This window comes from Eurosta solidaginis, chromosome 2 (assembly GCF_040869045.1).
Source record: "Eurosta solidaginis isolate ZX-2024a chromosome 2, ASM4086904v1, whole genome shotgun sequence".
NCBI lineage: Eukaryota > Metazoa > Arthropoda > Insecta > Diptera > Tephritidae > Eurosta > Eurosta solidaginis.
Window position 1 is genome coordinate 294162309 of NC_090320.1, and position 20630 is coordinate 294182938.

At 36.5% G+C, this 20630-nt stretch overlaps 1 protein-coding gene across 1 annotated transcript in view; it reads left to right on the forward strand.

Annotated features, from left to right (window-relative positions):
* Positions 1-6155: 6155 nt before the first annotated feature.
* Positions 6156-20630, forward strand: part of LOC137242863 (uncharacterized) — a 45114-nt gene continuing 30639 nt past the window's right edge. Inside the window, exon 1 of the mRNA XM_067770116.1 lies at positions 6156-6229. Within this exon, the coding sequence (XP_067626217.1) occupies positions 6207-6229 (23 nt within the window). The 5' untranslated portion in view covers positions 6156-6206. The remainder of the gene's footprint in view (positions 6230-20630) is intronic.

The window sequence follows — 20630 nt, forward strand, 5'->3', positions numbered from 1 at the left end:
TTGCTTTTGTGATTTTACTGTGATATTTGATGTTAAGGAAGAGGGGATTTGCAAGTAATAATATCATCTGCAAAAAAACGCATGTACTTAATTCAAAGTTGGGAGAATTGTTCAGAATATCGTTTCAACCAAACTGAAAAAACCCTTTCAAAATCCAGAGCCAATGATTTAAAGTATCTCCGTCATCGTGGCAGATACTAGAGGCTTTCTAGGACCTATGCCACTTGCTGCTTGTAGATCTGATAGCTGTATCACATCTAATAACTGGAGTCTCAGCCTGCCAAGCGCAGGGCTACGAGCACAAAACGTGCTTGATCGTTTCCTCCTCCAGTTGGCACTTTCTACAATTGATGTCACTAACTAGGTCTTATTAAAGAGCATGCGACGCCAGAAGGCAGTGTCCAAATGGAATATCTGTCATGACCCTACAGTATTTTTTTTTGGTTGTTAGACCTTCGTAGAACCCATCTCGAGCCCGTTTGAAAACATCGCAAAGATTAATCTCAGTTGGTCTACATTTCATATTGATAGTCATGCGGCGATTAAGCCAATAATCTCACACACTACTTCATCAAGAAGTTTTCTGGAATGCAAAAAAGCATTGGAAAAACTTCGCTCAGGCTGGACCATATATCTGTACTAGTTTCTCTGTCATAAAGGGATAGAAGGAGGGCACAACCTTCGCGGAAACGACGATAGACGTCCCAATCCGTTTCGGAGAAATCAAATTTTCTATTCTGTGTCATAAGGTCAACCCACCTACCAAGTTTCATCGCCTTATCCTTGTTCGGTAGTGAATTATCGCACTTTTTCGAAATTTTCGATATCGAAAAAGTGGGCGTGGTTATAGTCCGATTTCATTCATTTTAAATAGTGATCTGAAATGAGTGCCCAGGAACTTACATACCAAATTTCATTAAGATACCTCAAAATTTACTCAAGTTATCTTGTTAACGGACAGACGAACGGACGGACATGGCTAAATGAATTTCTTTTTTCGCCCTGATCATTTTGATATATAGAAGTCTATATCTATCTCGATTAGATTATGCCGTTACGGGGTACCGTTATATGAAAAGCGTGCCTAAAGCGTATTGGTGATGAAGGCTTATACTATTTTCACACAGACGGCTTATTGAATAATAAAGGCAATTTTCTACATTAAGGCGCTTATTGAGCTCAATCTTCCCTACAAAATTCGAATCTATTATTATTTCATTAGTAGCTAGTCGAATGCCTAATGAAGTCAAAAGCACAATGCAACTCTGTTGGCAGCGTCCCGCTTCCGTTTCCGCTTCTTAGTTTTTGGTGTGTTCAGTGCTTAAAAATGTCATTTGTCAAAGCAAATGTCATTGTCTGCATGGCGGAACGATACAAGGTGGCCGCATCGAACAGCTGATTACAACCTTTTTTATTTGATTTGATACATCAATTACCGGCGCAGTACGATTTTGACATTTGTCCATCGAATTTACAACTACATGGAATTTTTTTTTGTTTGTAGGTATGTCACCATGCTCCCACCTTGTATCGTTCCGCCATGATTGTCTGTCTCATCCTTCATACTAATCGAGCAGTTGCTTCTGTGTGAAAGCAAAAAATTTACGATTTCATTAGCAGGTCAAATGAGATCATTAAGTTTCTGTGTGAAAACAGTATTAGCACCCTTCGAAACGGATCTATCTGCGTAGCTACAGCAGGTTGTCTGAAAAATGTCTACTTACTATTCCAAAAACAAAATACAATTTTTCAATTATAGAAAAAATCCAAAATAACAATAATTATCATTAGAAAAAAAAAATTGTTCTGGTCTTGAGCTCGAATCGAACCTTGAAGCATTTATCTGTAGACCGATAAAAACAAAAACAATTGTCTAGTAAAAATGGATAAGATTGGTTAAGGACCACTTTTATATAAATGACTTTAAAAAGGGTCGTAGGCAAAAATAATAAGTTTAATCTTAGCGAAAAATAGTTTTATACCAATCGTATTGTGTGCCATTATAACAAGAAATGGGAAAAAATTCAAATCTTTAAAAATGGGCGTGGCACTGCCCATTTCTTACAATGCATTTCCCAACGTTTCTGGAGCCATAACTCGGCGAAAAATTTGGTGCACATGTATGACTTTTCACAGGAGATATTTTCAGTAAAAATGGACTAAATCGGTTAAGTCGCCTTCTTTTATATAAAAGATTTTGTAAAAGTGCGTAGATGCAGGTAATAAGCTATTTCTAATAAATTTTGGAAATTTTCGTTAATAACCCTGCCCTTTTTTTGTAGTTACGCTTTTTAGTACAATGGCACTTGTATATTTATGTTTATTGTTCTCCTACATCTTTATTTTAAAATAAACAGTAGGGAAATCCCCTTATCTGAAGCAAAACTGCATTATTACCCGCTCAATTTCATTGGTGTTAGCCTCTGTATCCTTTTTGCTTCCTTTAAACGGAAATTAGTTCAGAATAGAACCATATGTATATGTATTATTGCGCAGCCTTGTAACACTATTAAGCACATAAAACAAACAACAACAGTTCAAGTGTACAGCTGGGTATGTAGTGTTCGTTTTTACCCGAACTTGGACTTCCTTACTTGTTTAAACTGTTTTTATTGAAGAATTTTTTTTGATTTGAAACACACATTTTTTAATGTTTATTCATATTTCCAATATTTCACAATCCTTCAATAAATAAAACAATTTTTTTAATGAAATGAAATGAAATGAAATGAAATGTCAAACTGTTGCTTAAAAGGAGTCGCCATGTGTAAATATAATAAGCAAGTCCAAAAGAGAAGTTGCCCATAATCAGCAACCAAACATTTTGTGTGGAAACGGCGACTTATTGACCAATTGAATTGTAGCTTTGTAGTCAAAACGGATGGCAAAGGCATTTGACGTTGTATGACAATCCGTTTTTTTTTATTTGACCAAATTAGTGATCAAATTCGACCAAGTGAAAACCAATCATAGATTGTTATAAAGTTAATTTAGTCATTTGCAAAGTATTTGATGTTGGGAATATGTGAGAATTTCTGCAGTTTAAATGCCACTTTATTATTTATTTTCCAAGAAATACTTCTTTGTTTACTTTTGAACAGGTGAAAAATATCTTAAAAACAGTTTCATTTTTTTGTTCAAATAAATAGGTGCCCAATTTTAAAACCTCATAATTGAAAGCTTAATTAATGTGCTTTGTTTGCTTTGTATAAACAAATGGCAAAAACTAGAAAAATAATAACTTAAAAATAACAAAATATTTCCCAATGAACCCACAGCAAAAAAAAAGTATTAAAGTCAGTGACTAAAGTTGAAAGGGTTTCGGAACATTCTTTTATTTTTTTGTATCCTTCGACTGATCCCTTTCCTGTTTATAACTAAATCCTTTATTGTACGAATGAATTAGTTATATTAACTAAACAAATGTAAGCCCATCCTTTCACAGCTTTCTTTAGATTTTACATAACTCAATAATAGATAGCACCCATAAGAAACTGCATTATCGTTGTTTTTATGAAACATTCGCTGACAACGTACATTCGTATGTATTAGCCGCAATCTTGCAGACCCAGAAATGCGATTTGCGTTTTGTCATTGCGATAGTGCCTATGCATATATTTATGAAATTAATTAAGTAAATAAATTAAGAAAAGTTTTATTTTTCACCAAATAAAAATTATTAAGAATTCATGAGTTTAACACCGGCTTATAATAAATGAATATTCAATTATTATATTTTTCTAAGTGAAACTGAAAAGAAAGAAAGGAACATTTACTGGCATATTGCGATAGTTCCATTTCGAAATTCGCCACGAACTCATGGTCAGGCAATTTCGTAATGTTATCAAAGGTTTCAACGAGATTCGAACAGCGAATCACACGGTGAAACCACAGTTGCCTTAATTAACCACTAGGGTATCCTGCTTGTATTTGTCTCCTTGCTTAATGCAGTTTATCTTCTTTTTTATTTTCAGTTTCTCTTAGAAAAACATAATAATTGAATATTCAATTATTATAAGCCGGTGTTAAGCTCATGAATTCTTAATAATAAATATAAATTGAACACACCATTAAGACAAACAAACGCCAAATAAAAATGTTTTCCGTGTTAATTGCACTAAAAATTTGCTGAAAATTGAAATGAAAACAAAACAAAAACAATAGAAAAAGCATTTGAAAAACAAATCAAAACAAACATATCCAATGCTTGCTTTTCATTAGGTCAAAATGACTGACCCCTTTGCTCAGTTGGGGTCAAAGGCATTTCATTCTGTCACATTACTAGCTCAAAGTCGATAAAGAAGTTCATGGTCAAAATCCACGCTAAAACTTTGTGTTCATTGATTTCGCAACCTATTTCATTATGATGATGGGACGCCAGTCGGCAAACGAAAATAAAATGTCAACATGTTAGCAAATGAAATTTTAATGGTAAATGGGTTGTAGTTTTTTTTATCGGTCAACTCTGCTTTCAAAATGGACCGCAAACCATTTGACGTTGTATAAAAAACCGTTTATGTTGACATGGTCAAGCATTACAGTGTTTGCCAATTCAGTTGCATAGCGGAAGAGTGAACTTGAACTTGCCACTGCCTTCACTTCATTGATTTCAGGTTGGCTTAATTTTTAAACAATTCACTATACATATGGGATAGCCCAAATCCGTATTTTCTTTTTCATTTTATTAGTTAGCTTGCACCTACTTCAACAGAACGAAGGGGTGTTGATTTACGAATCACACAATCATACTTCTTGGCACTACGGCACGCAGCATAAATGGTTAATAGTTCATCATTGAGGCATACTTTTGCCTGGATTAGGCTGGGAGGGCTGGGACTGCAACGTGGACTTGGACTGGGACTGGGAATAAGGGATGGATAAGGATAAGAACTAGAAAAAGAAAAGAATGACTGAGAAAGAGATGGAGTTAAATGAAGATAGATCGGAAAAGACGGAGAGGGAGAAAGAGATACATAGAAAGAGAAAGGCAGAAGGAGGAGTGAATAAAAGAACAAGAGAAAGGGGGTGGGAGAGTAAGAGATAAAAACTTCTTAAAATTTATATAGATAGATCAAAGTTAGGGCAGAACAACGTCTGCTTATGCTAGATGAAAGCGATAAAAATTGATTTTTTCACTTTTAGAACTTTTTATGTTCTGCTTGCTTGGCGCATTTTCAATATACGCAAAAAAGTGCACGGTTGAGATATATTAAACTATACGTGTCTCTTAAAGGTAAATAATTTATTTTTGAAGCTTATCATAGCACTTTAAGGAAACCAAACTAGTATTGTGTGTTATTGAATCATAAAAATCAATAAGTTTTAGAACAAAAATGAATACCCAGAACAAAAAACGAACTGTGCTGAACGGCCACAAATCGGATGAAAAGCAAGACATTTAGTACTCACATTTGTAGCGCTTAGGTTCGAGCTATATTTAAATCAATTAATCAAAGGCTGAGACTATTTCAAACCACCAGCGATTGAATTAGACCTTTTTAAAGCGTTTCTATTTGGTTCATTCTTAGGTGGTTCTGAAATAGTCGCAAACTTTTATTAATTAATTTAAATCCATATTGTTCAGCGCTGTTGATACAAGTGTGGCTACCACTCTCCCGATATACATCCGATTATCACCAATTCGGAGGTAGTAATTAAGGGCCGTTTTACTATCTCCAATTAAGCTATATTTTATCTGCAGGATAGCTACCTATCAGATGGATTCATTTGACATTTATGTTTTCACCAACATAGGGTGACCAACCAAGTGTTAAATCAATAACCAGGAAACAATAAATCTTTTGTAAATACACGAAAATTGGCCAAACAGTTTATTTTTTTTACACTGTGTTAGGAAATGCACATAACAGAGACGCGAGTATGTAGAAAATGGAAATTTGTAGATGTATTTTAGAAAAAAGTGACGGACCTAAACCTATTGCGAAACTGTCGCTTTGCGTGTCTCTGAGTTTTTCTCTAGGGTATATACAATGTTACCTGAACTTAGGCTACCTACTGTTTTTTTTTTTTTATTTTGAATGGTATAATCTGTTTTGTGCGTGTGTGGAATTTTCGCTGAACAAAATCGGCATAGAGTACAAGTATAAAAGGTGTGAAAAATTTTAATATGACATTGTCAATTTTAGTGTCGAAGACTTAAGTGATATATATTTGGTTGTGACCTCTACAGGATAATACTATACAAAATGCTAAAACATCAGTTTGCTATGTAAGTAACTAAATTATATTATCCTTTCAGAAAAAAATAGTGTTGTAAATTAAAAGATATTTTAATAATCAATTCGATATATTAGCAAAGGACATACTGCTATATGTCCTTTTGGTTTAAATTTAGAGAAATATATACATCCTGTTTTTGAATTTTTCCTGTGTTTAAATCAGATCGTGAAACAGCTATTGGTATAGGTTCTAGAAAGCTTTATCAAGAGGACGGAGTAATTTTATAAGATAGGTCCTGGTTTTAAATATTATTTCTCAGTTTGGTCGTTAAACAAACGCAATGGACGCATATAGTCTATGTGGGGTCCTCACGGACCAGCCAGTTCAACCTAATATAACCTTATTGGGCTCGATGAATCTGATAGGCTATTGGCTACATTCAATGCGTTCACACTCAAACAAACTTTAAAAATACCAAGAGGGTAGATTCGGCCACGTTATAAAATCCGTAGTTTATTTCTGCCGTCGGTTGAGATACATATCAAAGTTCCCCTGCCAGCAATTATTAGACAATTTTATCGTCTAACACCAAGAAGTAAATAATCCAATACGTTTTGCAGGTACTAGGGCGATATAAATATTCATTTCATAAACAAACAATAAATACTTTACCAGAAATGTTTCCTTCAAGCAGATATTCAGGCTATCATCAACTGTAACGTTTAGAATTTTCATTTGTTTTAATAATTTATTGCGGTGAATGGTCCAAATAGAGATTTTGTGGAAACATTTAGAAAGTTGAGCAAAACCAAAAATTTTTCTCTAATCTATTTATTCGCAGGAACATACTTTCGCACTTTTATTTATGCGACACAAATGCATTTGCATTTTTCATTATTTGACTTCCTAGAAGCGATTGCTGTTAACCTAGCTGCTGCAAGACATTGGCGAAGGTATCCCCCTTTTACCTCTCAAATGTCTTCAAAGGTTTTTATCCAGTTCTGCCGTAAGATTTTCTCGCATTATGAATCTTCTTAGCCAATTTCAACTATCCAAAAAATCTTATCGAATTTGTTGTCATACAGAAATACTCACCCCTATTCTGCATTTCGATTACGTTCCCGTTCTACGCTCCGCTTTAATCGAAGTTCGATATTCTGCATTACGACGGAAGCGTAACGAGAAGAGGAAGAACAAATGATATTTCGAAATCAGCTGTTTGTACGGAATGTGTGAATATTGGAACAAAATAAATTTAAGAAAATTTGTAAAAAAACTGAAAAACGTTTATATTTCATTATCCACGCCATTTTGTACAAAAAAAAGCAATAGAATATATTGCCGCAGTGTTATATTTTTTTGAGTAATACTAAGTTCAAACACACACCAAATTGCCAATTTCTACTATTTGGGCAATTTATTACGCAATTTGTCATATAATAAGTTGTAATAATAAATTGCCAATTTAAAAAAAATTGCGTAATAAATTGTTTCAAACTGCAAATGCAACATTGTAAAGTGTGTTTATTGAGTATATTTCAACGTCAGTTACGCATGGCTGAACTATATGGTTGGCTCATCTCATCAGCTGATTTTATGTCTTTCATTTCACTGGAGTAGGGATTGTCAAAAGAAGATGGCAAACTCAAAATGAAACCAAAACATTGAACATATTTTCTTACAACACACAAAAATTTCAAAGTTTTATATTTTCATTCCATTTCATTCGCCTAATAATGTACGTGTTCATTTTGAAAGTCTGAACAAAGGTATGTTCTTGATGTAGAGATGAGCCAACCAGCTATCAAATTACTATTGTGTAAGCTAAATCGAGTTGTATGAACAGCACTCAATTCAAATCGAAATTTCCTCAATTTATTTTTCTGTTTGAACATAGTATAAAGTGCTTTCATAATTGTAAGTGTATTTTTGCCGTTATTTTGGGCAATCCCCTGCCGTGGCCACCAAGTTTTGTTAAAACGGATTCCTGCACGATTATTGCTGACATTTTCTGAATTTTATGGATGCTAATTTCATTGCACTGGCCTAAAATACTTTATAAAGATTTATTTATTCTCTCCGCAAGGATTGTTTACGTTTTCGCTTAACCTTCCTCTACTCCGTCAGCTTGATTTGGCATATAACTGGACCCAACGAACAGACACAAATTACAGCTGTCTATTATAATGGAATCAATAGCCACGGCATTACGAAAATGGCCAGGCGAGAATGGAAAGGCAAATATTGCGAGATTTGTGTAATCCGTTTGAGATGAGAGACGAATTGTAAGAAATTGAACTTAAAAGTGGTAAAGTTTAATGACTTATTTCCTTATTTAGGTTAAAAAAAAAAAACTTTCGACTTAATAAGGATGCTTTCAAGTATCTGTTAGATACTTTTGCGGGGCATATTCGTCCAAGGACTTCGGCGTCGACATCTGCCCTTAATATTGGAGTAGCTGCTTTGAGATTTTTTGCAGAAGGCAGTTATCAGCATGGAATAAAATAAAAATAAATGTAAGGCGCGGTTCACCTCCGTAGAGATCTTAGGCCGAGCTTCTCTTCCAATTTGCGTCGTGCTCCTCTTGGTTTTCCCTAAAAATTGGCCGGACGGGACCTACAAGTTTTGTGGCGTCTCCGAACGGCATCTCCAAAGCAGATGAGTTTTTACTGAGAGCTTTTCATCGCAGAAATACACTCGGAGCGCTTGCCAAACACTGCCGAGGGGAGACCACGCTTAGACAAATTTTCTTCTAATTGAAAAACCTTATTTCTAAAATTTTGATGTTGCTTTGCCCGGGGTGTGAACCCAGGGCATACGGTGTGGTAGGCGGAGCACGCTACCATCACACCATGGTGGCCACCAGCATGAAATAGGGGCGGATTATAATGTAGGAATGGGAGAGTCAACAGTGTCAAAGTCACTGTCTATATTTCTGGATGTAATGCAACCCAAATTATGCCCTCAGTGGATAACATTTGAACAAAGTGAAGAGGAGAATATACAAGCGAAGCAAGAATTTTATGCGAAGGCTAGCTTCCCAGGAGTCATCATATCCCGCTTTGTTGCCATTAAATTAGCCAACGTCTCATACTGCACTTGTGTTGGAAACATATAAAAAACAATCACCATGAAGCCTTTTACGTTTCTCAACAAGTTTTACTACATTTTTGTTAAACTTCTGTTATAAATTAAAAAGAAAATAATTTTCCGCCAACAAATTTGCAACTTAGAAAAACGGAACTACGATCGAAATGCAGAATACATAAAATCGAACGATTCGAAGTTAGATCGAAAGAGATTGGAACACAGAGTACCAAAATTGCCAAATCGAAAAAATTCCAATCCAAGTAGAAATGCAGGATAGGGCTGACTATCTTTCTCGACACATTTCGTCTTATCAATCTAGTAACTTTTATTCTTCCTATAGACATTTCCACATGCTGTCTCGCTTTCGTATATTAACTTCGTTTCACTTTGGGGGAACAGTTCTTCGCGCAAAGTTATAACAGTTTGGAACAGCATCCATATTTATAATTTTCATTCGTTTTCTGCTAAATTTTGTATTCGGTGGCATGAATACTTTTTTCCTAAAGAGCTGTCAATTTTGAGATTTATTTTCCCTTTTAAATAATATTTTTGAAAAATATTAGTAATTTAAACTGTTTAACATTCTAGTAAAAAAAAAAAATACGCAAACTGTTATCAATGCCAGGTCAAATTTCATTACTATTTGAAAAATCGTAAACTCACCTCCGTGGTGGAATTCACTAACTTATAAGGATGCGATTTGTAGAAAGTTTAATTAACGATTTTGTCGCTTGCCTATCGATTGTTCTATTCACTAACTTAGTTTTAACGACTCGAAATAAATGACATTTAAATTTCGTTTTATTAGTAGAACGTAACAATTCGGAAATTTAATTTTAGTTATGAAAGAAACGTATCTTCCTTTAGATTAGATGTACCTATTGACCATTTTGACACTATCTTGAGTAACGATTTTTGGCCCTCTGGGGCACTTGTGCGGGAATTTGAATATAGGCGGAATAAGAGTGTTCCAAACTTGGCAAAGATCCCTGTTAATAACACTGAGTCAAAAAACTGAACGAAAAATCTGCTTTAGATATACTTTACCAAAATGTTAGAGGCTTAAACACCAAGTTAACAGAACTGTTTTTAAAATCATTTAACTCAAGCTACGATATAATTGCTTTAACCGAAACCTGGCTGAAACCTCATGTTTTTAACTCAGAGATCCTCTGTAATGACTACCAGATATATCGAAATGACCGCCTGAACAGGGTTGGAGGTGGGGTTCTGCTTGCTGTACACTCTTCAATACCATCTGAAGAGATTTGCGTAACCGCCACCGATACAACTGAGTTCTTGTGCATACGCACACAACTAGCAAATATCCACATTTATTTGGCCATCTGTTATATCCCGCCATCTTCTGAACTGTCCGTTTATATGAATCACATTTCCTTGCTAAGAACTGTTAATTCGATGCTAAAGCCTTCCGATTCCATTATTGTCTTGGGTGACTTCAATATGCCACACATATCATGGTGCATCTCTGACTTTAATATCGTACCAGTTTCGTCAAAGTCTTCCAACAATGAATTTCTAGACGGAATGTCTGAGCTGTGCCTTCAACAAATCAACATCCAATCGAATAAATTCGGAAGAGTGTTGGATTTAGCCTTTGTGGATGATGAATCTAAATATTCCATTAGTCGATGCGAACCCATTATTGAACCTGAAGATGCTTACCACCCTTCCCTCAAAATAGTTTACGAAGTTGTAAATTATGCTTGTAACAGCGGAAATAAACGATACGACTCCAGTTATCGCTTCGACTTTGCGAAGGCCAATTTTAAAAAATTAAATCGTGATCTATCTCGAATAGTGTGGCCAACATTTAATGCTGATGTGGAGCAAAGCGTTTCTCACTTTTACAATACCATTTACTGTCTTTTTGAAAAATACGTACCTAAGCGGATTTGTGTACATTCCGATACAAGCCAAGTATGGTTCACTAAAGAGCTGAAAATTTTAAAGAATAAAAAGTCTCGATCTTTCAAGTTGTTCAAAAAGACGGGTTTACATAACCATTACTTACAGTACTCGATTCTACGCTGCAAGTATTTTCAATTGAACAAAAAGTGTTACAAAGCTTATCTTTGTAAAATGAAAAGAAATATAACTTGCAACCCGAAGGCATTTTACGGATTCGTAAACTCTAAACGCAGGGTGAAAGGGTTTCCATCATCCATGAAATTCCAAGATAATATTTCCAGCGATGATCAAGAGATCGCCGACTTTTTTGCGGAATTTTTCAAATCAAATTACTCTATTGAGACCAACGTTCCACCTAATGAATACCCATACCATATTGATTCATGTTATTCAATCAGAGCTCCATTTATATCTTCAGAAGATGTATTATCTTATTTAAAAACTTTAAAAGTATCATATTCATACGGCCCCGACAGGATCCCGACACACTTTCTTAAAAAATGTGCCGCAAACATCTATCAGCCGCTAACAGATTTATTTAATTTATCTTTAATTTATGGCGTTTTCCCAACAATATGGAAGGAATCTTTTCTTATTCCGCTTCATAAAAATGGAAGCAGGTCTTCAATAGAAAACTACCGGGGCATAGCAAAGTTATCCGCTATCCCAAAGTTATTTGAGGCTATTGTTACCCACCACCTAACATTCCCTATTTCCCCCATAATTGCAAGCTCGCAGCATGGGTTCTGTAAGGGCAAATCATCTATCACCAATTTACTAGAATTTACCACCCACGTTTCTAATGGATTTAGAAAAGGCCTTCACACTGATGTAATTTACACCGATTTCAGTAAAGCTTTCGACAAAGTATCACACCCATTACTTATTCATAAGCTCAGTCAACTCGGTTTTCAACCCCGTCTTATATGTTGGATTTCTTCGTATCTTGGTTATCGTACGCAAAAAGTAATCTTTAAAAATACACTTTCTGGGGTCATCAATGTTTCTTCTGGTGTTCCTCAGGGCAGCCATCTTGGTCCGATTCTGTTCTTGTTGTTCATAAACGATATATCTGGTACAATTAAATACTCAAAAATTTTGATGTACGCAGACGATGTAAAACTTTTCAAATCATGTGCCTCGGTTGAGGAACATTCCTTGCTTCAAATGGATTTAAATCACTTGGTTACCTGGTGCAATGTAAATTATATGCCGCTCAATCTCAAAAAATGTAAATTCATGTGTTTTTCTCGGAGAGTTTCGCCACCAGATTCATATACAATTAACAACTATAGTCTAGAAACTGTAAATAATTTTATTGACTTGGGAGTCATGATGGATTCCAAACTTAGTTTCAATCTTCATATTAATGCTACAGTGAATAAAGGCAAAGGTGTTTTTGCATTTGTTAAACGGTGGTCAAAAGAATTTAACGACCCTTACATAACTAAAGCACTTTTTACAACATTAGTTAGGCCAATATTAGAATACGGCTCGATAATTTGGAATCCGCGTTATCAAGTCCATGCAGACAGTCTCGAATCAATACAAAAACAATTTTTACTATTTGCCTTAAGAAATTTCCAATGGGACTCTTTAACTAATCTTCCACCTTATACTAATCGATTAAAGCTTATCAATCTTCCAACTCTTGCTAGTCGAAGGGAAATGCTTGGTGTGATATTTATGACAAAACTTTTAAATGGATCAATTTCGAGCCCATTCCTTCTGAATGAAGTGAACTTTTGCGTTCCCTCTCGGACATCGAGACACTTCAAACCTCTTCTGCTGAAACAATGTAGAACGAATTTCGAACAAAATGAACCTTTTCGGCGTTTATGCCAAGATTATAACTCTCACTCAAACACATTTGATAGCTCGGACTCCCTTTTTTCTATAAAAAAGATTGTTCTCACCTCTCTAAATTAATGTATAATACGTTTGCTTCTGTTCTCTTTAAGTATTACGCTTGGCTGATGAAATTTCTTCTGTAGCTGAGCAGTCTCAGATCGTGACGCTTGACAAACCGCTGCCCATCAAAGACTCGGCAAAATAAAAAAAAAAAAAAAAAAGTTATTATATATATATATAAATCGATCGCGTGAACAGGATTAGCCTGGTTTCATTGGGCCACTTGAGGGCAGCGCGCTGCCACAACGTCCATTAAAAAAAAAAAAAAAAAAAAAAAGTGGCAGCACAGCTTAACGAAACCTAAAAAATGCGAAAAAATTAAAGGAATGCCAAATATAAATATACTAGCTGTACCCGGCGCGCGTTGCTACGCTAACAACTAAAATAAATTCAAGAAAAATGACTTTAAAGAAAAATCAGTACCCAAATATTTAATTCATTCTAAACCATTTTATTGATTTTGCTTATTTCTAAAAAATTATAAAGTTTAGTTTCAATTCGATGTTCATTGAAGTGCTGTGGGATACACAATATTTTTTGCTTTTCCATCTGGTGCGTAGACGAATAAATCAGAAAGTTTTCCGACACGTGTGCAAGCCACATAGAGCTATACATGTGAGAAGCATGGATTCTCCAAATTTAATCCACACACTTGTAAGGATTGTCCTTGAGCTTTGTTAATAGTCATTGCGAAAGCGAGTCGCACCGGGAACTGTACACGTTTGAATTCGAATGGCATATCTGTCGGGATCATTTAATTGAATTTTCCAGTCAAAATTCGATCGAAATCGATAACATTGTTCATCATTTTCTTGACTGAGAGTCTGGTGCCGTTGTAAAGTTTTGGTGGATTTATGTTTCGAAGAAGAATGATGGGTACACCAATTTTCAATGTAAGAACGTGCGGTGGCATTCCTGGCAAATCAAGCGAATTCAAGAATTCAGTTGGAAAGTTGACAACCTCGCCTTGATTCACCACAGTTTCGATGGACTTATATGTTGTCGTTTCACTGGCTATTCCATGCTGAATGGTGAAGTTGATGGTATTGACATCGATATTTTTGGCTGCTAATATAGCACACGTACTGAGCCACTGATAGTTTTTTTAGTTTTGTGCAATGTTTGGGAAAACTTTTTGCACCAATTCGTTGATGCTTTCTGTGATCTTACAAAAGTTTGCTGGCAGGGTGATACATTGTGTAGATGCATCAATTTCCGTTCGCCCATTTCCAATATCCATTAACTGTTTTCCAAATTCTCCAGCCGATGCATTCCGTTGTAGTTGTACACGCATGTTAGTTTTCAAAGTCAATTTCTGTAAATGACGCCATAGAAGTGATGATTTAAGACATGCCTTAAGTTCATAAGCGGGTGTTGAACGTGGTATATTGGGCAGTGGTTGTCGAAAATCACCAGACAATGAAATGAGTGCGCCACCAAAGATCCGTCTGTTTCCTCTCAAATCTCGCAGTTTACGATTAAGCGCTTCTAATGCTTTCTTGTGAGACATTATACATTCATCCCATATGATAATTTGACACGTTTGGAGTACTTTTCCCATTCCAGAGTTTTTGCTGTTGCATGTTGGTGCCTCAGTGTTTTGCAAATTCAACGGCAGTTTCAGTGCTGAATGCGCTATTCGGCCACCATCCAAAAGAGTTGCCGCAATCCCAGATGATGCAATAGCCAGTGCAATATTATTTTGTGATCGTATGGTTGCCAAAATTAGTGAAAAAGAAAGGTCTTGCCTGTACCACCGGGCGCATCTATGAAAAACAGTCCACCGCCTGTGATTGCACGCAAAATTCTGTCATATGCAATGCGTTGACCTGGAATCAACTTCGGAAGATTTGTCCTAACGAATGTCTCCAGTTTATCAGAATCATAGTGTGTTTCTCGTTGCAAATCACGATCGAAAAGGTTGTTTTCAGGTCGGTTTGAAGCAAGCATTCCCAGTTGCAACAGTGCCTTGTTAGCGATTGTCAAACATATGTCATCAATCAAAATCAATGCCTCATAATACTCGTTTTGTGTGAATTGAATGTCCGGATTTTGATTCGCAGCGCGCAACGATGTAGAATATCATCACTCATGTTGTCCTTGTATTTTTCCCAAAGATCTTTTGGATTAGATGGGAAGCAGGTTGTCAATATTATGGCAAATAGCGTGCGTATTTGCTGTGGTCGAGCAGTATGCGATGCATCAGCTAGTGCAGTATCCCAATGTGCATCATCCTCAAGAATATTTAGTACCTGGCAAGCTTGGCTATAAGTGGCGCAAAGCTGACCGTTGACTGTTCTTAAATCTTGGAAGGATATTGGTCCACGTATATTGATCAACAGCAATCTTAGATAGAAACATTCTGTAATGTTCGGATTAACAGTGTACAGACGACACAAGGCATCACTGGAATATAAATTGGGATATCCTTCAACTGCTTTACCTTCTTTGCTACGTTGAAATTTTTTAGCCGATGCATTCCACGTGTAGAATTTCGGCACCTCAGAATAAAGCAAAGTCTTAGCAAAAAGATCATCCTGACACAATGAGTAAAACGCAGTTAAAGTTTTTGCCGGTGGAACCAATGCTCTTGAACGTACATTATCTCCTGCTGCACCGCCAAGTGTACTACTGTTGGATATCGTTCATGGATTGGAAATGATAAGATGCGCCATACTGCTTCATAGCGTCCAAGTTGGTATTGTTTGATTTCATCGAGCGGTGCAGCTACATTCCCTACTCCGAAGACTGCCATGTCGCTTCCTTTGCTGACATATGCTGCAAATGTACTTGATCGACTTCACTGAATTGCAATACTCAACATTAATGTGTGCTTTGAAGGTCTATGAAAGCAATGGTGAATATGGCACAATCCAACGATTATCTACTTCAGTATCAATGTTTCGTACTTTCACAACGGCAGATCTGCCACCTTTCTCAACTGATCGTCGACGATACAGGTGACATCGGTCATTGCCAATGATGGTATCAGAAACCAATTTTCTTGGGTATCGTTTCGTCTATTTCCCATCAGACATACATGGTGAATTGTTGTTAAATGCGCCACATGGAACTTGGATCATAGTTTTGGTGACGACGTCGAATAAGTCTGGATCAATGTGTTTATCTAGTATTTCTGCTGAGATGATTTGATCAATTTGATCTGGCATAATTTTGTTGATCAACCAAACCAATATATGTGCATGTGGCAAACCTCTTTTCTGCCATTCAATGGAATACATCGATCAGCGTGTCTCTCCCAAAAACATTATGCTTGATAATAAAACCATCAAACATATCAATTTTTGTTTAAATACGCATGCGGTAATGTCATGGCGGTCCGAAGATGATTGCCCAACTAATAGAAGTTCTTTAATTTCATGTAAAGGTGACGAACAAATATGGACAACCATATGCGCGAACGTATGTCATCGCATCTTGTGCGTATTCATTCATGTGCCGTGGACTCCCCGTGAATGTAGACGGTAATATTACCATTCTTCCCAATTGTTTGCATTGACGTTCCAATCATTAACGATTGCATCACGTAAATGGATGTACTCTTCAGAACGCAACTCAGTTTGATTCAATCGAATATATAGGAGCCGTTCAGTTTCAATCTTCGCGTACATGTCGACGATATATTGATGGAACAATTGTGTACATTTCAGAATGTGGTTTTCAGCGTTTTGATGAATCATCAATCGATACGAATAATAATTCATGGCGCTGATTTTCTTATTCGTTTCCTCATCTCTTCGTGGATTTCTCATTTTGATGTTAAAATGGTATCCATCATCTCCTCGCCAAAACAGAATCGGATACTGCAATCCGTCGTATGAGCGATGAGTTTCGGAGACTCGCTGAATGTCACCACTTCTTCGATGGAGAATTATGTCCCGCGATTCAAAATGTTCGCCAACTATATATTACGATCGCCACTTCATCGATTGTTGGCGCATTGAATTGTCTCTCCTGTTGGCCAACGGGTCTTTTGTCTGCTCGAATCACAACTCTATAGTCATCGGCTGGCATTCGTTGAATGGCGGTTTTAAACAACTGAATTAATTTATTGTGTTGATCGAAAAAACTTTGTAACGCAGCCACAATTTCTCGTCTATTGCCCGCATTGTAATGACATCGTTGTTCAATTTATTCATCACTATTTTCCATAAAATAAATTTGAAGAAACTTGTGATCTGCGTCCGGCAATGGTAGAAGCGATCCGGCATGATGATAAATTTGCCCTTGGACTTTGAATGTTGGCATGTAATTTTTGCGCAAGATGTTCCTTGCACCGAATGATGTCATTTGGAAACATGAATTGCACTTGCAGATGTTTTCCAAAAAATGCTTCGATACAGGTGTAACACCAGATAGAAACTTTGACAATGGTTGGGTGGTGAATGTAATTCTGGTAGCTTAACTTTTCCACTGGCGCAGCACATTCCAGGCATTTCATTTTTAAATTTGAGTGCACTACAATACATGCAAATTTTATCCATTTTTCCAATGACGACATTTTGATGAAGACCGTAATCTTTATTACTGTCATAATGGAATGCACTACGACAGTACTTATTCGAACATTTTGCAGCCTTGATGCTCGTTGTTCAGATGAACGGGTCCTAGCGACGTGTACACGAAGATTTTGCAGCCTGAATGTGCTATGTTCAGACAATTCAGACGAACGGGTTCCAGCGGCGTGTACTCGAAGATTTTCCATCCTTGATGCTCGTTGCTCGACTGATTCTGAGGCTCGTAATGCTCTTCTGTTTCGTGCTTGAGGTGTAGATCGGCCAATTGCTCGTCGCTTTGGAGGCATAATTAAATAGGAACGACGTGATAATTAAACAGGAACGTGTGATGATGAATTTATAAGATGTCGCCACGTCGCCGATGGTATACGATGCTATCAAAAAATGTGATATTTTTTGATCTCTTTAATACCAATTTTTTTGATCTCTTTGGTATATTTGGAAACTACTTGTAAAAATTTTATTTCTCACTTGTTCACTTAATTCAATACGTCTTAAATCTAATTAAAAAACTGCCTTGCTTAAGTACTTTTTTAGTGACGACTTGTTCAGCTACATCGTGCAATCGCTTCGGCTTCGGTTATTACAACGCGTCGGCACGAAGAAAAAGTATTTAAGCAAAGTGTTTGTGAATCACAGCAGCATTGTATAATGATTGATTTCCGATGCGGTCAGCCATCGCTGCGCTCGCTTGTTTGAATGAATGTTCATATACGTATGTTTGTGTATTAATTGAAATTGATACAGGCATACATACCGCTGTGTTAACTTACACATTCGATGATCTTCATAAATTCACTGTAGAAAATTAATATAATCAGCTCACGGAAACTACAAATATTCAACTCGATTAAAGTATTTATCTAAATAAATTTTGCCTACACTGAAAATAAAATTTCGTTAATAGAACGAAATATTTCGTACATTGTACGAAATCTTTCGTATTTTGAGGAACGAAAGATTTCGTAGAATGTACGAAAGTGCTTTCGGACATATTACGAAAGAATGAGACATCAGGGCTTTAGTATATTTACGAAAAATTTCGTAGTATTTACAAAAGTTTCGTATACTGAAAATTAAATTTGCATTCGTACCATTTACGAATAATTTCGTAGTATTTACGAAAGAGTTTGGTAGTATTTACGAATTAGCAATTAGAAAATTCCATTCCACTTTGACCGGGCATCGAACCGGAGATTTCAGGATTATAATTCGCAGCTACATAGCGTTATGCCATCACTGCCTGTTCAACCGCCGGCTAAGTCGTAGTTTTCACATACATGTACGAAATTTTTCGTACATTGTACGAAAGCGGAATTATAAATTTCGTTAGACTTCAAACCCATTTGTAAATACTACTGTCACTTACTTACGATTTGACAATTAACGACGGAAACTAAACCATTATAAATAAATGAACGATAAACGATTTAGTTTTAATAACGCGGTTGATTTATTCAATTAATTTAAATAAGCTTTTTTATTTCTTATATTCACGACACGTACGACTTTGTCAGGATGCGATTTGAAACTCTCACTCTTGTGTTAACTGCAGCGTTGTATTATGAGGTATGAGTAGTTGCCACATCGTGTGACACTACGAAAGCTTTGGTACAATGTACGAAATTTTTCATAGGGAGAAATCTACGAATGTATTTAGTAAAGTACACGAAATATTTCGTAACATGTACGAAAGAAATGTCTTACGAAAGCCCTTTATATTTACGAAATGTTCGTAAAATCTTTTTTCATTGTTCAAACTCTTTCGTGATATGCACGAAATTTTCGTACATTGTACGAAAGATAAGACCACGAAAGTCTTTCATACCACTTTTACAATATTTTATTTTCAGTGTACGATGAAATGCACAAAATTATTCGAAATACACTCCCCTTGTATAAACACATTCTAGGGTTACCCGGGTCCACGTTTTCGCCTATATTTTCAAGACCCTAGTCGCCAATAGGTATGAAAATTATCCTGTACTAAAGTACTCATCAGCAGCTTTCATTTCATATCTGTATTGTATAAACACATTCTAGAGGTACCCGGATCCACGTTTTGTCCTATATCTTAATACCATAGTCACAGATCACAATCAGAAATCACAAATAGTTATAAAAATTACCCTGCACTAAAGTACTCATCAACAGCTTCCATTTGATATCCATATTGTACAAACACATCCTGGAGTTACCCGAGTCCATGTTTTGGTCTATATCTCGAGACCCTAGTCACACTTACTTTCTTACTTAATTGGTGCTTAACCGTCTAAACGGTTATGGCCGTCCAACAAGGCACGCCAGTCGCTCCTTCGCTCCGCCAACCGGCGACAATTGGTCACACTAAGGAAGTTTAAATCGTTTTCCACCTGGTCCTTCCAACGGAGTGGGGGCCGCCCTATACCTCTGCTTCCATAAGCGGGTTGCGATAGAAACACTTGGCCGGAGCATCATCTTTCATTCGCATAACATGGCCTAGCCAGCGCTGCTGCTGCGTTTTAATTCGCTGGACTATGTTGATGTCTGCGTATAGCTCGTACAGCTCATCATTAAATCTTCTTCGGTACTCGCAATCGCCACCGCATAGAGGTCCATAAATCTTTCGAAGAACTTTTCTCTCGAACACTCCCGAAGCCGCTTCATCTGCTGTTGTCATGGTCCATGCTTCTGCCCCATATAGCAGGACGGGTACGATAAGTGACTTGTAGAGTATGATTTTCGTTCGCAGAGAGAGGACTTTACTTTTCAATTGCCTACCTAGTCCATAGTAGCATTTATTGGCAAGATTGATTCTTCGCTGGATTTCAGTGCTGATGTTGTTGCTAGTGTTGCTGCTGGTTCCCAAATAAACGAAGTCTTTTACTATTTCGAAATTATGGCTGCCAACAGTAGCGTGGTTGCCAAGGCGCATATGTGCTGACTCTTTGCTCGATGACAGCAGGTACTTCGTTTTGTCCTCATTCACCATCAAACCCA